This window comes from Plectrocnemia conspersa, unplaced genomic scaffold (assembly GCF_051122295.1).
Source record: "Plectrocnemia conspersa isolate PC_06_02 unplaced genomic scaffold, ASM5112229v1 ptg000010l, whole genome shotgun sequence".
Classification (NCBI taxonomy): Eukaryota; Metazoa; Arthropoda; class Insecta; order Trichoptera; family Polycentropodidae; genus Plectrocnemia; species Plectrocnemia conspersa.
Genome location: NW_028277174.1, coordinates 5,993,041 through 6,007,906, shown reverse-complemented (window position 1 = coordinate 6,007,906; position 14,866 = coordinate 5,993,041). Strand labels below are relative to the sequence as shown.

The 14,866-nt window shown below is 34.3% G+C and overlaps 3 protein-coding genes across 3 annotated transcripts; all 3 read right to left on the bottom strand.

Moving 5' to 3' along the window:
• Window positions 1-241: 241 nt before the first annotated feature.
• Pbp95 (proximal sequence element A Pbp95) lies at window positions 242-2,616 on the bottom strand. Its single transcript, XM_088195689.1, has one exon. The coding sequence runs from the start codon at window positions 2,512-2,514 to the stop codon at window positions 301-303; it is 2,214 nt and encodes a 737-aa protein (XP_088051815.1). The 5' UTR covers window positions 2,515-2,616; the 3' UTR covers window positions 242-300.
• A 2,647-nt stretch (window positions 2,617-5,263) lies between these two features.
• Window positions 5,264-12,338, bottom strand: TM9SF2 (transmembrane 9 superfamily protein member 2). Its single transcript, XM_088193813.1, has 7 exons — window positions 12,084-12,338; window positions 8,210-8,602; window positions 7,657-8,148; window positions 7,288-7,586; window positions 7,069-7,228; window positions 6,509-6,670; window positions 5,264-6,444 (listed from the first exon to the last, which is right to left on the bottom strand). The coding sequence occupies exons 1-7, from the start codon at window positions 12,210-12,212 to the stop codon at window positions 6,103-6,105; spliced, it is 1,977 nt and encodes a 658-aa protein (XP_088049939.1). The 5' UTR covers window positions 12,213-12,338; the 3' UTR covers window positions 5,264-6,102.
• Window positions 12,339-13,859: 1,521 nt separating this feature from the next.
• Window positions 13,860-14,802, bottom strand: Cypl (peptidyl-prolyl cis-trans isomerase-like 1 Cypl). The gene is made up of 3 exons (XM_088193814.1): window positions 14,632-14,802; window positions 14,463-14,570; window positions 13,860-14,389 (listed from the first exon to the last, which is right to left on the bottom strand). The coding sequence occupies exons 1-3, from the start codon at window positions 14,709-14,711 to the stop codon at window positions 14,050-14,052; spliced, it is 528 nt and encodes a 175-aa protein (XP_088049940.1). The 5' UTR covers window positions 14,712-14,802; the 3' UTR covers window positions 13,860-14,049.
• Between the last annotated feature and the right edge of the window lie 64 nt (window positions 14,803-14,866).

Below are 14,866 nucleotides of genomic sequence, written 5' to 3'. Positions count from 1 at the left end.
TATATACGTATGTATAAAATACACACTAAACATGTGATTAAAATAATGTTTTCTGTTGAATATATGTGTTCTTAATATGTTGCTATTGATCTTACTTTGCAATGTTTATACACTTATGTAATACGCGTAAGACAATGCTAACATTCTATGCTTTACCTCCAGCGGTGGAGGGAAAGAGATACTCTTGTTTTCAATTGCGAGTTGGTCATTTGTCAAAATGTTATTAAGCGTAATAAAAAAATATATTTATGAAATTGTTTTATTATATGACAGATTATATTATAAAAAGAAATACTTGGTTCACTTTTCATTGGGCGATGCTCTCTTTGATAGAGAATATGTATTTTTTCTGCTGTAATAATTTTTTCTCGAAGCTACCAGGTAAGGTTTATCCGTTTCTTTGTATATATTCAAATTGAGATTCAGCAATAAGTCGTCCGTCACCGTTCTGGACGATATCTGAGCCTGATCTTCGTGAAACAACTTGGATTTAACGTACGGATGTAACGTAGCGAGTAAGTTTGTCATAAAAAACATGGCAGCGACACGACCGGTCCACATATTGTTTTGGGAAACGCAACTCGAAGAAGGCATGATCGTAAAGTTCATATTCAGAGTCTGACGCTTTGTATATCGGAATAGCGATAGGGATCGCAAAGCCGTGATGGTATCGTTGAACGGAGGTAAATAGTACCTAATAATTTTGTCGTCATTTTTCCATATATCTACACTTTTATTAGTCTTCAAATTGTCCACGGAGGCAGTGTCGGGTACTTTTTTTCTAGAATAAGTTTTAATTGCGGTTTTTTTAACAGGCGCGTCCAACGTCTTGCTTTCGGTCAGCAAACACTTGGCTAAGTTGGCGATTTCGGGAGCTTGAGACTGCAACGAAGCGACCTTACTCATGTTTAGATTTGCTCCTAGTAATTGTAAAATGGCTCTAACCTCGCATACGTCGGCCGCCATCATAGGCAATCTTGCGCTTTGGTTGATGATTGTGTTCTTGTCGGGAAGATTTTTAAAATAGGATAATATTTGCCTGTCGATTCCTGACAATGGACGACGAAATATCAGATTCGTTCTTATTATTTTGGGATTATTTTCGATACTGTTTCTCAGCCGTTTCATAGCTGTGTCTAAATTTGATAAAGGGTTCGATGTAGCCTGCCTTGGAAAATCGCGTAAAGTCTTTAAAGGATTGGCCCTCAACCATCTGGTCAATAATAAATAGCGCCGTCTGACGTTAGCGTGACTTTTCCCGATGAAATGTTTACTTATCTCTTCATAATCCGGAAGTTGGTCGCCGATCAATTTAAGAAGGTAACTGTCTTCCGATAACGACCAAAGGATCGTTTTAGCGTTGACTAATATTCCAATTCTGTAACTCACTTGAGCGATCGATCTTCCGGGCAAACACTGCACTATTTTTCTTGTATTGCGGCCGTATAACTTCATGGCGGCTATGATAACGTTGTCTTCCTCTTTATCGAACGAACCGCTCTTATAGATGTTACCCTTCAGTCGTAAATATCTATTGTAAACTTGCGTCTTGGAACGTTTATCTATATAAGCCGATACTTTGGCCCACGGAATATAATCACCGATTCGGAGATTTTCGATGATGTGTTCTAAAAAGGCGTCCTCTTCTTTAGTCCAGTTTGTTCCTTTCGATAGGCTTTTATAAATGAAATTTTTATAGTATATGAAGCATTGATATGGAGAGCGGTTGGTGCCCAATTTTTCGGCTATATAATCCCAATTACGAGCTTCGTATTCCTTGGCTAAATTTGTAAGACGATTTATTTCCTTTTTGGACCAGAGACCTTTATTTATGGACGGATGTAGTACGACTTTCCATACGGCGCGACATTCGCGATCACTGCGCTTCACTTGAGATTCATTGGCTATTTCGATCCAGTTATATTCGTCCAATCTGTCCAAAGGTAGCGCTACAGATTCCAACGGCGCATCGTAGACGTCGTCCAAAAGATGTTTTAAATTCTCCTGCTCTTGGATAGTTTCTGCGTCAAATTTATTTAGATCGCTGGAAACGTATTGAGATATACTATTGTATTTCGCGGTGATTTCTTCGATCTTTTTCTCGCGCGAAAGCTTCAACATGAATTGTAGCAATTTATCTTTTTCGCCATTGGTCCACGGCATGCTGCGTCTGAATTTGTAAAAATCTGGGATGCGAGAGCGCTGCAGACGTATCGCATCTTCGTTGTAAGGGCACGGATAGTTAGATTTGTCTCTGAAATAAGGTCGCCCGCTGCTGCTATAAAAAGTCCGAGAGTCCCTTTGACGCTTGCAGCTCTTGATCCTGTTTTCGAGGTAGACGCGTCGCTCTCTAAGTTTCGTTCGAGTCGCTGCGCATTCCGTTAACAGTTTTTCGAACGTCACGTACGTCGAATGCAATTGCGAATCTAAATCTTCAGCAGTCTCCAGAGCTTCGGATAATACCGCGATCTGATCGTCCAGGGTCGGAACGAACTTTTCTACGTCTTCGTCCATTCTTCAATTTTACAACGTGAACGCTGAACGTGACACGAAAAACGTTGAAACGAAAAACCACCGGACATTGAGTTCAGACGTCGCTACTTCCGACACGTAACTAAACACATTTTATTTTGGCCATGAACTAAATTAGATATTCATAGATAACAGGTTACAATACATTGTATTGTATTGTAGGGGGCCTTTTTATTGTGCGTTTATCTCGACTGGCAACGAAATAGTAAATATACATGTAATTTCTTCAATATTCAATAAAAATACTAGTGCAGCAGCCAAACTATTATTTCAATATATATTCGATATAATTTTTTTTTTATAATTAAAATAATCATAAAATATTAAAATTATATGCTACGAACCGGACCAGTTCCTCGTAGCTGACGTTAAACAGATTAATGTGTAATGCCAGCGTATTAAGAAGCCGGGTGACGACGGCCACAGGCTAGTCGGTGAGTGTGGACTTCTTAGCCCCAACGGCCGTTAAAAGAGGACGCGATCGTGATTCTCGAAGACGTTCTGGAACCCAAAACTGGAATTCCTTGAGAAAAGCTGAATTGTCAACAGCACTCTTCAGTAGTTTGAAGAAATGCTTAGCGACATACAACTTTCTGCGAGAACTCAGTAAATTGTATCCCAATGCTCCTCCTAATAGAAAGGCGCTGGGATATAAGAACGGATAATAACCAAATATCTTAAGAACATTTTCGACTAAAAGAGAGTATTTGGTTATTCGGGGGCTCCAAATTATAGATCCCGATTCAAGAATGCTACGAACTAAGATGTCATAGAGGATGCGAATAACTGATGGATCGTCTAAGTGAAATGCGTTTCTCATAACATAGCCGATCATATTGGAAAATTTATCACACACGTCGTGTATTTGTAGAGAGTACCTCCACCTCCACTCAGATCGTAGGATTAAATTGATGACGAACGGGATCGAGAAAATGACAGTACGACACTTTCCCATACTAAAGGGCAGACGGTTAACGGAAGCCCATTTCCATAGAGTCTAAATCCTTCTGTAGAGAGAAGTCCGCAACAGATCGAATGTATTCATACAATTTTAAATCATCTGCGTACATAAGAAAACTTGAATTTGTAACTGCCGTATTCATGTTATATTAATAAATAATATAAAGAGCAGAAGACCCTTGAGGAACTCCCGAATGGGTAAAATATTCTTTCGACAATCGGCCACCATAAATTACAAACTGTCTACGATCGCTCAAATAACTCGAGAATAGCCGAGTTAAATCATCCGAGCAACCGAGGCCGATTTCTTTTAATAATAACCCATGACAAACCTTGTCGAAGACCTTTTCAAAATCTATATATACGACATTTACTTGAATTCCAACATCAAGAGATTTTGCCACCGTTTTTGATTTTTAAGAATTGCCCTTTGAACAAAATTTTAGAAATTACCTTTATTTTAGCTCCCGCAGCAATAATGACCTTTGAATTTTTAGTGTCCTCCTTTGATATTTTCAAAATCTGGTCACCGTAATAGTATTAGCTAGATGTAGATACTAGATAGTAATGCCTAGTACTTTCAGTCGATTCGAATATGTATAACTATTTGCTATTAGAATAATTCGTAAAAACCTTGCCATAAACAAATTACGACTTTCTAGATTCCTTCTAAATCAAGACCCCAAACCATCTTATTTTAAAAAACATTGTACTTTCATTCAAGTACAAATTACTTATTAAAATATGATGTTTGTGCTCTGTGCATAAATTTATAAATTAATTAGTATCGTTCACTGCTTTCGATACTTTCGCAAATATTTGTCGTTCATTTTTTAATATTAATCCATCAATTTGGTAAAAAATTACTTCGGTTGGTCATTTTCTTGCTGCTCTTGTGAAAGTCTTCTTTGTTGAAAACGAAATCCATTTATCCCGATCTTGATTCAGTTCGACTAGTTCGCTAATAACACCGTTAATTACTTCAGTTTGCATTCTATCTCGGACCAACTTGGAAGTGAGCTTATTTAATACGTTACTCATTGTAGATATTAAAACTTTACCCCAGGTGTTACTAATATTTTTAAGAACTTTATAAGTGTCATACTCTTTGCCAAAATTACATTAACGATTTGACGTTCTATCCATCGATAGTTCAAACTTAATGGCTAAATGTGGTCCGTAGGTAATACTTTTTAAATATTTGTAACACACTTTTATCCATTGGTTGAATAATGGAGGTTGTATTCAAAGATTATTTATGTTTTCATTAGTCACATGTGGGTGACCTGGTTCATTATCGACTAACAATAAAATACTTACGCTTAGAATTCATTGAAATATGTAGTAATGTTTTGGAAATATTATTTAAGGCTCATGAGTTTTTGCAATTCATAGCAGAATTTCCCCCAAGTAGAAGTGTTATTTGTGGCATTTTTTCTACTATAGTATTAGGAGCTCTACGTGCTATTTTATGTCAGCACATGCGCAAAGAAACAAAGTGCAACGAAATTAAAGTGTTTTTAACTGCGCAAGTACGAATCCATGTTGAATCTGGACCGTTACTGTTAAGAACGGATAATAACCATATGTCCTTTTGTCAAGGTATTTATAAATTATTTTATGTTCAAATAAATTAGGTTAAAATAAGCACTCGTAAATTTTATATCAGTAATAATATGCGTAAAAAAATTATATATGCAAATATAATAAAAATTCTTATCAAAAAAGTGGTTACAAAACTACAATAACATAGAATCTGTAAAAAAACAAATTTATATATTAATTTATGATTTTATTAAAAACATAAATCGAATACAATAAACATAGAATTTAAATAAAAATTGAAAATAAACATAGAATTAAAATGCAAATATGCTTACATCTTCGAATATTCATACATCATCACAGATTTTGCACATCGTACACAATATAAACTGCTTCTCTGACTATTACGAAGTTTAAGTATACCAATTAAAAATAGTTAATATATTTACAAAACACAGATCACATCGGTGATGATTATGATTAGAAAAAATATATAAAGCAATAGTTATGCATTGGTTATTCACATTTTTTAATAATCAAATATTATATAAACACCTAGATAATACACGCGCATAGTATGCTAGTTTTTTTAATGCAAAATGAACCAATTCACTGATTTGTTTTGAATTGACTAATTTACAGCTTGAATCAGTAGGACATGAAAACATTTAATAAATATGTTCAAACAATAAGTGAGCTGCAAATTACGTCGATTAATATACATTTAATGAAATGGATTTTCTCAGCAGTTTGTAGCTCAAAATAAACTGGCACATAAAATACTTTTTACATTAGTCAAATCATTATATATTTATTTATAAAAAAAAAAGAAAAACACTCAACCCTCACAAGGGGTATGGATATCGATTATAGCGATTTTACCCTAGTTCTCCATTTAGTGCAACACATTTTTAAACAAACGGTGAGCGATGCTAGAACCTAATTATCCAAAAATACATCTATTACAAATAAATTTAAACGAATGTTTGGTAATACAATGTTTCATTTTAACTGAGCGCCAGTTAAAAATACTAAGGAATAATATCTCTCTTGTTAAACTTTGATTTAATCTACTTTCACAACACTGTAGATCTTTCGAACGAACCAGAAGCAAGCGAAAAAGCCGATGGTGCCGGTCAGGAGGAAAAACAGGAACACCATGATCAACGTGTAGCCGAAATAGAGGAATGTCGAAGCGGCATCTTCTATCGATAACTTTGTGACGAAATAATGACAGCAGTATATGAAGAGATATCCGCCGGTGCTGGCCGAACTGAGGAACGCTCGCCACCACCAATGGTAGTCCTCGGCGCATAGATGGAAGTAGCATAGCAGAATCGTCGTCTCGGAGCAAGTGATGACGAGGATGATGAACACCAAGAATAAAAATCCGAACATGTAATACATCTGAAAAGTATAAGGAATTAGTAATTTACGTTTAAAATGAACATATATTAGAAAAAAAACATACCTGGCTAGACCACAATGAATTCAAAATGAAGAATAATTGTATAAAAATACATCCAAATGGTAATACACCGCCCATAATAATACCGGGTGTTATTTGAGTATAGACAGATTGATCAGGGATTTGGCGAGGTATTTGATTTGTGCGAACTGGATGTTCCAAACACTAAAAATAATAATGTATCAATATTCATATATTTTAATATTAAATAATTTGTGTTCGAATAATGAGTTTTAGTTTCCCTATAATCTAAAAATATGGTAAAATTTGTAAAAGAATGCATCTTTTATGATGTAGAATTTCTTGGTTGACTATTATGTCAAGCTATTATCTATGTTATTATTTTAATAAAACCCTTCGAGAGGAATGTATTTTATGTAAGATGCATAATTGTTGTATTATTTTTTTAGGTGAAATGTAACAAAATTTGTTCAGCTTACGTTCTTTGAATTGTTTCAATATTATTTAATAATAACATTCTATTCATCAAATGATGAACATAGATAATTTTTGACGTCTGCGGTTTTCGGATAAAATTTATTTGTACACACAATCTAACATACCCTTTTCCTGAATCCAAAGTAAGCGCCGATAAAAGTGAGAGGTACAGAGACTCCGAACCATAGTGCTAGAAGAGCAACGAGAGTCGAAAAAGGCACAGCTGCAGAGCTACCCTTGCCCCAAAGCACCAGATTCATCACGAAGAACAATCCGAATACGATCCTGAAATAAGTGTAATATGAAACAATCTGCTAAAATACAAGAATTCGTAGCGATCTTACCCAGGACAAAGCATAGACGTTAGCAAAACGTTGGATTTCCATTTTTCTCCGCCGAAACTTTTATATACTCTGGCTGACACGAATCCTGCGGGCGTTCCTAATAACACCCAGACTACCATCGAGCAAGTCATGAGAGCTCCTCGATTGGCCGGCGATAGGAAGCCCAAGCAAGCGAACGCCAACGTGACGACGGTCATTCCAAATACTTGAACGCCCGATCCGAGCATAACTGCCAAAAGCATGCCTTTCCGAGGCGGCCTGAATACGTCTCCGTGCACCAGCTTCCAACCGAACTCTTCCTAAAATTAATAAAAATCATATCAAAACATCTAGTAAAGGTTCATCCTAATATCATTGTATTTTACATACTTGAGCATCTTCACCGCATTCCATTTGATTATAGCGAGCGATATCTTTGTGCAAAGTTCGCAGCAAGATCATGGCAACCATGCCGCTCAAGAATAGCACTATTACCAATGAATTCAGAATTGAAAACCACTGAATATTGGTGTGTGGCATCGAATCTAATATATAATCCCACCGTGAAGACCATTTTATCGTATCGTTCTTGACGAACGTTAACGAATAAGAATATGTGATGTTCAAGGTTTGTCCATTCGGCAATGGATTAGATGGAATCTCAAGAGGTTCTTGATTATTGCAGTCTAGATTGTTCGAATCCTGATGATTAATACTGGACGGTACGACCTTGACTGATATAATTCGTCCTCCGTTATCGCCAAATCTACTTCCACGATCTTCTTGTCCTCCACTATGATATGTTATGGTTAAATCTACGTGGTTATATGGATAATAAAAACCGGGTTTATTATATCCGAGGTTTATACCACAAGAATCAGGCTGTAAACAAAATATAGTTTAATATAAATCAAGATATTCAAATTGAGTTTTTGTACCATACCTGAGAGTTCCTAGCCAAACATCCCATCGGAAAACCAGTGCTGCAATACTGCCGTCCTTCATCGATGAAATAACACCATGTCACAGGCATATTGTCAACGATCCAGTGGTGCTGATAGTTCAAGCTCATTCCCTTCTTCAGCAGGCTCAGCCTTTTCTCGGAATCGGCGTCTCCGCCCTTGTACGTCTTCGTGCATACTTTCTTACAGCGTACGCCGTTTAAGAATTCGATTTTATACGGACTCGGTCGGATGCGCTCGCCGAACACCACTTGTCCCAAATTCTCCACTGGCGAGTTAGTGTCTTCCGTTTTGCAAAAGTCAAAGTGGTTATATTCGAACGGTATCACGGACTCTTCGGTGTTCAGTCGGTTTACATATAATATTACTTCTGACTGTAAATAAAAGAAAACATTTTAATTAGCTATTTGGTATTGTTTTAACCGACGGTTATCTTTACTATTTCAGTCATATATAATTAGTACTTAGATAAACTCAAACACGCAACTGATAATATTATGTAAATTTAGCGATATATTCATTATAACAATAGGAATCATATAACATACATATGTTAAAATGTTAAACATAGTTTTTTTAAAATACTATTTAACTTTTCTTTGATAATATGTGAATATAATATATTTTTAACAAAGGAACTTTACAAATTACTCAAATATTATATAAGAATATATCCCATAGTGAGGGCAAAATAGAAATGTAGCCATTTAAAGTTGTGTTTGAAATTACTTTTTTTCAATATAATCTCGTTAAACTTTGTTTAGCAATGTTCCAGTGTTTTTATCTGATTCTAGAAATGAGATTCTTCAATCTTCTCAAAACAACCATTTTTCGTTGGTTCTAATCCATAATTTAAAAAATCATACACGATTAAGGATTTCTTTGAGGTTTGGAAACATATAGGCTTCCTTTCGGTTAAAACTGAAACTGATTAACAAGTTTTCCAGTAATTTAAAAAAAAACTTTTTTTACTCGGTTAACCGCATAAGGATGGGTCGTGCACATGTGCGGGATTTTCATTTTTCAAAGATGGAATTGTGTTTTAGGAATCATTATTCCTATTGTTGAATTTTATTATTATATTATAAAAAAATTGTTTTTTCGAGTAAATGTTTTAAAAAAAGAAAGAAAAAAATAATATCGGTGTTTTGAACAACTTTCGAAAAATATTTCAGGCATGAAGTGGTAAACCCTATTTTACGATTATTTATAAATTAAATAAATAATATTATTTTTTTCTCAAAAATTATAAATAACACACAAGATCAACGAATAAACTTCTAAGCTAAAAGACTTGTTTTTCAGAAAAATCGTTCCAAAAAGGGTTTCTTGATGTAATATTTTTTTGTAAAAGACTCGGCCAATACCTAATAAATAGTCAATAATTGAATAATTTTATTATAAAAAATTAGTATTACTGAAACCCCCTGAAAAGTGTATACATAACGTATTAAGAAAACGTGTACAATGATTTGCTTGATCACAATTTTTTCCATAGCTATACAAAAATAAATATTTTGTTACTCTATTGTGATGAATATCCCTGGAATGTTATAGCGCGGCGGCGTTTCGCCTGTCACAGAATATGTCTAGCGAGGTCAAGGGACAAACAATAACAAAAAGTACGCTATATGGCAGAACTCTATAGGAGGGACTGCCATATACGTTATAGGAAACTTCGCTATAGGGGGGTTTACTATACTGAATAATAAATGTATAAAAATACATTCATATTCAAGTTAAAAAATCGGTCGCAAATTTCATTTAGAGTTTGGAAGTTGTGTTATCAGTACATGTAAAAAGTTTATAGGAATAAATCTTCATATTTATAATTTTATGATATAGTGGCATTTTTGATATAATAATATTTTTAATATGTTTCCTCCAAATTTTGGCTATGCAACAAAAATAAAAAGTAATCTATGTATATTTTCAAATATAAAGCACACTTTTTTTTTGCATTTCATTATATATTTCTGTTTATTTTACTATGAATAAAAATAAAATAACTATATTTATAAGCAAGTATATTAAAGTTTTTTTTTGCATAATTTTAAACAAATATTTACATATCTTTTTTTAAATGAAAATTTAAAACGTTCGAATAATTTAAATTTTCCGAGGACGGTTAAAACCGGTTATTGATTAGTATTTTACCGAAAACCAGTTTTTTGGAAGCCCTACTTGTAGAAGTATCTGTATTATCTTAATGAAAAATGATAATTTTTTTGATAAACCTGGTCTTTGTATATGATTTTTAAATTTATTTGATTTAGAAGGTAAGAACAGTACACGCCATTTATCGTTTGGCATTTTGAAAGATAAAAATAATGAGGAAAATCCTACACGCTTCCCGAAAAATAAAGGCCATACCTTTTCATGCAGATAAAATGGACATGGCCTTCGGTGTTAGATAACCACAACGTTTCCATTGAAATTTTGAAAGCTGTAATGAATAGTTTTTTTTTGTATTTAAAAAAAGTATTTTAGTAAACCAAACTTGTAATGTAACCAGATTTTGAAAATATCGAATGACGCTAAAAAAAGTACACTTCGGATATTTGTTTGTTTACAAATGCTGATAGGAGCTAAAAAATATTTAAAATAAGCGTTTCATAAAACGAATTGTTTGTGCGTTATTGTTGGGCAGATTAGTCAGTGAACACCTTATAAATAACTCTCCAACGAATTCTTTTCCAAAGAAAAATCCGAAAATTTACCTTATATTAATGCATAAACAATTCGTTTTATGGAACAGAATATTTATTTAAATCCACATATCTCTCAAAATAATTCACACCTATAGATGTCATCAAGAAAATCGTCAGTATGCATTGGGCACTTTAATGTGTCATGAACCTTTGAGCCTTGTAATATGTTATTTTTTGTATAATTTGAGGTTGAAAAACACTTTAATTTATTGAAATAAGTTATGGCATAAATAGGTGCTCCCCCACATATAAGCAAAGTACAAAATAATGTTGAAAAATACCAGCCACAGGCAATTGCCTACTTTTGTTGTAAAAATCTATACTAAAATTATATCCATCTATTTAAAAAAAAAATAATATTTTAAAAGTACGTTTAGGACAGTTAGCATGTTATTGCATTAAAAAACTATGTAAAAGTCAGTTTTACATTTTTACCACAAATATAATTTCCACTGAATTTTTGCTAGTCTATATATAGCTAAACGGGCAATGTAAATAATAGACTTCTTTGAAAATGACTATAATATAATTAGCACATACATGTTGTTTACATTCTTATTGGTTATTATGAGAGAAAAATGTCATTTTTCAAACTCATCTGAATACAGTGTCCATTGAAGACCATTGAAGGTTTGCTATAATAAAACACGTAATATGCAAAATAATATTAGCTAATAACTATTAAAATATATCAATTGGACACTCGTAATTTTATAATTGAAGTGTCGCTGTTTTACAATTTATAATCAGTTTCAATTATATATAAGATATTTATCTGTTGATACTTATAATTTATCTATCAAGTATGTCTTTTGTTAAAGAATGTCAGAGATGTCAGAGGATGGGATTGAATCAAATATGTACAGAGTAGTATTTTGTTCTGGGATAAATTTTTATACGACTTTTACGTGTTTTAGTATGAAGAATCTAATCCGAAAACCCCAAACATAAATATAATTTTTTATAGGAAAACCGTGACAGCTAGTGACACAAATATGTAAATCGTCGGTAAAAACATATGACGTCATTTAATACTTTTATGAAAGATGAGCAATAAGTGAATCGTTAAGACCAAAATATATCATTGCACAAACGACGAACGCAACGTAGTTTTGATCGACACGTAGTATTAGAAGATAAAGACCTTGCAGGTGGGGGAGGTGTCCCCGGACTTGCAGTAGTTGACGGGAGCCAACCCTGGCAAATAGAAGGCGGCGGCGGGGCGGAGCGCGACTAGCAGCGCCGCTAGCAGTGGCCACGCGTCGACCGTCATCGTAAGCGGCCGTCGGCTGTCGGCTGTCAGCTGTCACCGCGTCGCTGCGACGCCTCACACTCTGACGCACTTCATCTCCGGCCGGTGACCGGTGACCGTCGACTGTCGGCCGGAAGCGTTCGCACTGGCAACACTCGCCGCCCAGATCTATATTTGCCACGATTGCGTTACTGATTGACAATTGCCGATGCGAAAATTCTTTATGCGCGTTACGCGTGAATTTACAAAATAAACAACAACGTCCACCTTCGAGGAAGATTATCCGCCATAAGCTAAACAATTTAAAAAGACATTTTTTTTGAGCTTCCGTAACAATTTCTCTATTGAACAAATTTTTTTAGATCCTATAGAAGCTTGTATTTTTTTGTTCTCCCCGAACAAAAATTTCCGAGATGGCCTTTTTATTTTTATAGTTCTTAACATACAATGGCCATTGCAGTAGTTCATTATTTTTTATTTCATTCATTTCCATCATGAAAACATAATATTATAATGCATAGGGATTATATAAAGAATGATCCAACTATAAGGATATCTTCCCAAAGAAACACCCAAATGTTAAAATTTTGATTTATTTCATTAATTATAAAAAATAATAGCAATTAAATGGCCACCTTTGGACCTTTTGCAGTAACCGATACTCTCGGTATAATTTTCAACGACTTTTCCGTACATTTCTGCTACTATCTCGGCTAAAACTCGACGGATGTTGGTTTTTAGGTGCCTTAACGTTTCGATTTATCGGCGTAGACATGAACTTAGCGTAACCCCACAAAAAATACAACGACGTCATCAAAACGTGAAATAATGTGGCATGGAAACTTTTCACGCAAAACATCTAACGTTGCACCAGATGTATGACAAATCTTGTTAGAATCACGTGTCTTCGTTATCAATATATTCAATTTCGTGCCGAAAATAATTGGTTATCATCCACCTACAGCGCTCACCATTGACTTTAATTTTGTAAGGCCCAATGACGCCGTCTGACCACAATGCGCATCAAACAGTCACTTATGGGCATGTAATGCTCTCTCTTGAATTACATCAAGATTTTTCTCGTCCCATATGCGAAAAATTTGCTTATTTACATACCCATAGAGGTGGCAATGTGCCGCATCAGAGAAGACGATTTTTTTTCTTATGCTTTTACACCCAATCTGCTTAAATTGTTCGCTGTCCATCGTCTCTAGGTCTCAGTTCTTGTGTTATCTGAATTTTATACGGATTTATAATTTTATAGACCAACCTTTATAGACACCTTTCTCACACGCGTTCTAAAATAATACACGTTGTGTATTGAAATATGTGGAATTTTACTTTCGAAATCACTCGCGTTTTCCCTTTTTTTGAAATCGATTCTTTATTTTTCTTAAAACTGTATATTTATTTATTCATTCATTATGGGCAAAACTTAGCAGCGGTCTGGTAACACTGACGTGGCGGCGGCAGAAGGCAGCACATTCTTTTGATGGACTTCGACTGGCAGACAACAGCCGGTGGTCCATCGTTCACTCGCATATATTTCAATAACAAACATGTAAACTTTATAATATAAATTCTTGACATTATGGCAATTTTTCTATTTATATTATAACACACTGGACAAAAAAATGTTTGAACAAATGAGAAAAACAAACTTTCATATAAGAATAAAAAAGTTTTATTATATAGACAAAAAATATCTCTATTTTTAGAAAGTTAGTATAAAATAAAATCCCAATTTAATCCATACATTATTTAAAATGTGGTCATTTTTAAAATACTGTAACTAAAAAGGCATCCTCAATTTTATCAGAAAATTAAAAAAATATTCAAAAATAATTTAAAATATTAATTACAACTTAGGTATATATGATTTGATAATTTTAACGTCGTCCACAGGTCTATCGTTATTGTCGCACTCCACTAGTCCTATTCTTTTGACGATTCCCATTCCAGATTGAATTCTTCCAAATATAGTATGTTTACCGTCCAACCACTGTGTCGGCGCTAGAGTTATGAAGAACTGAGAACCGTTCGTATCAGGCCCCGAGTTGGCCATCGAAAGCACTCCGGCTCCCGTGTGCTTCAAATCGTTGTGAATTTCATCAGCGAATTTTGGGCCGTATATTGAGGAACCGCCTCTTCCGGTGCCCGTGGGATCGCCGCCTTGTATCATGAAATCTCTTATAATCCTATAAAGAAAAACATAATCAAATGTTGAATATAAAATTATATACTGTTTATATGTTTAGAATATATTCAAACCTGTGAAATTTAGTATTATTGTAATATCCTCTGCGCAATAGTTCCATAAAGTTTCTGCAAGTGTTCGGCGCTTGTTTCCAGTACATTTCGAAAACTATTTCACCCATTCTGTAAAATAAATTAGGTTAGTAAGATAATTCTATGGAATAATATAATACCTCTCAATTACGTAGTCTCGATGATGCCAACAGATGGTTGCCAAGTTTTATCAGGTATTCCAGCACTCGGCGTATTATATGCGAGCATCATGGTGGTAAAATTGAAGTTAGCCGATAAGACGAAAAAACTTAACCCAAATGCTCTAGACAAGCAACTGACAGTTTGACAGTATTGCCATTTGAAAATTGTTTTTGGCTTAAAGCATAATATAAATTTATGAACACTATTCATATTATATATTTTTA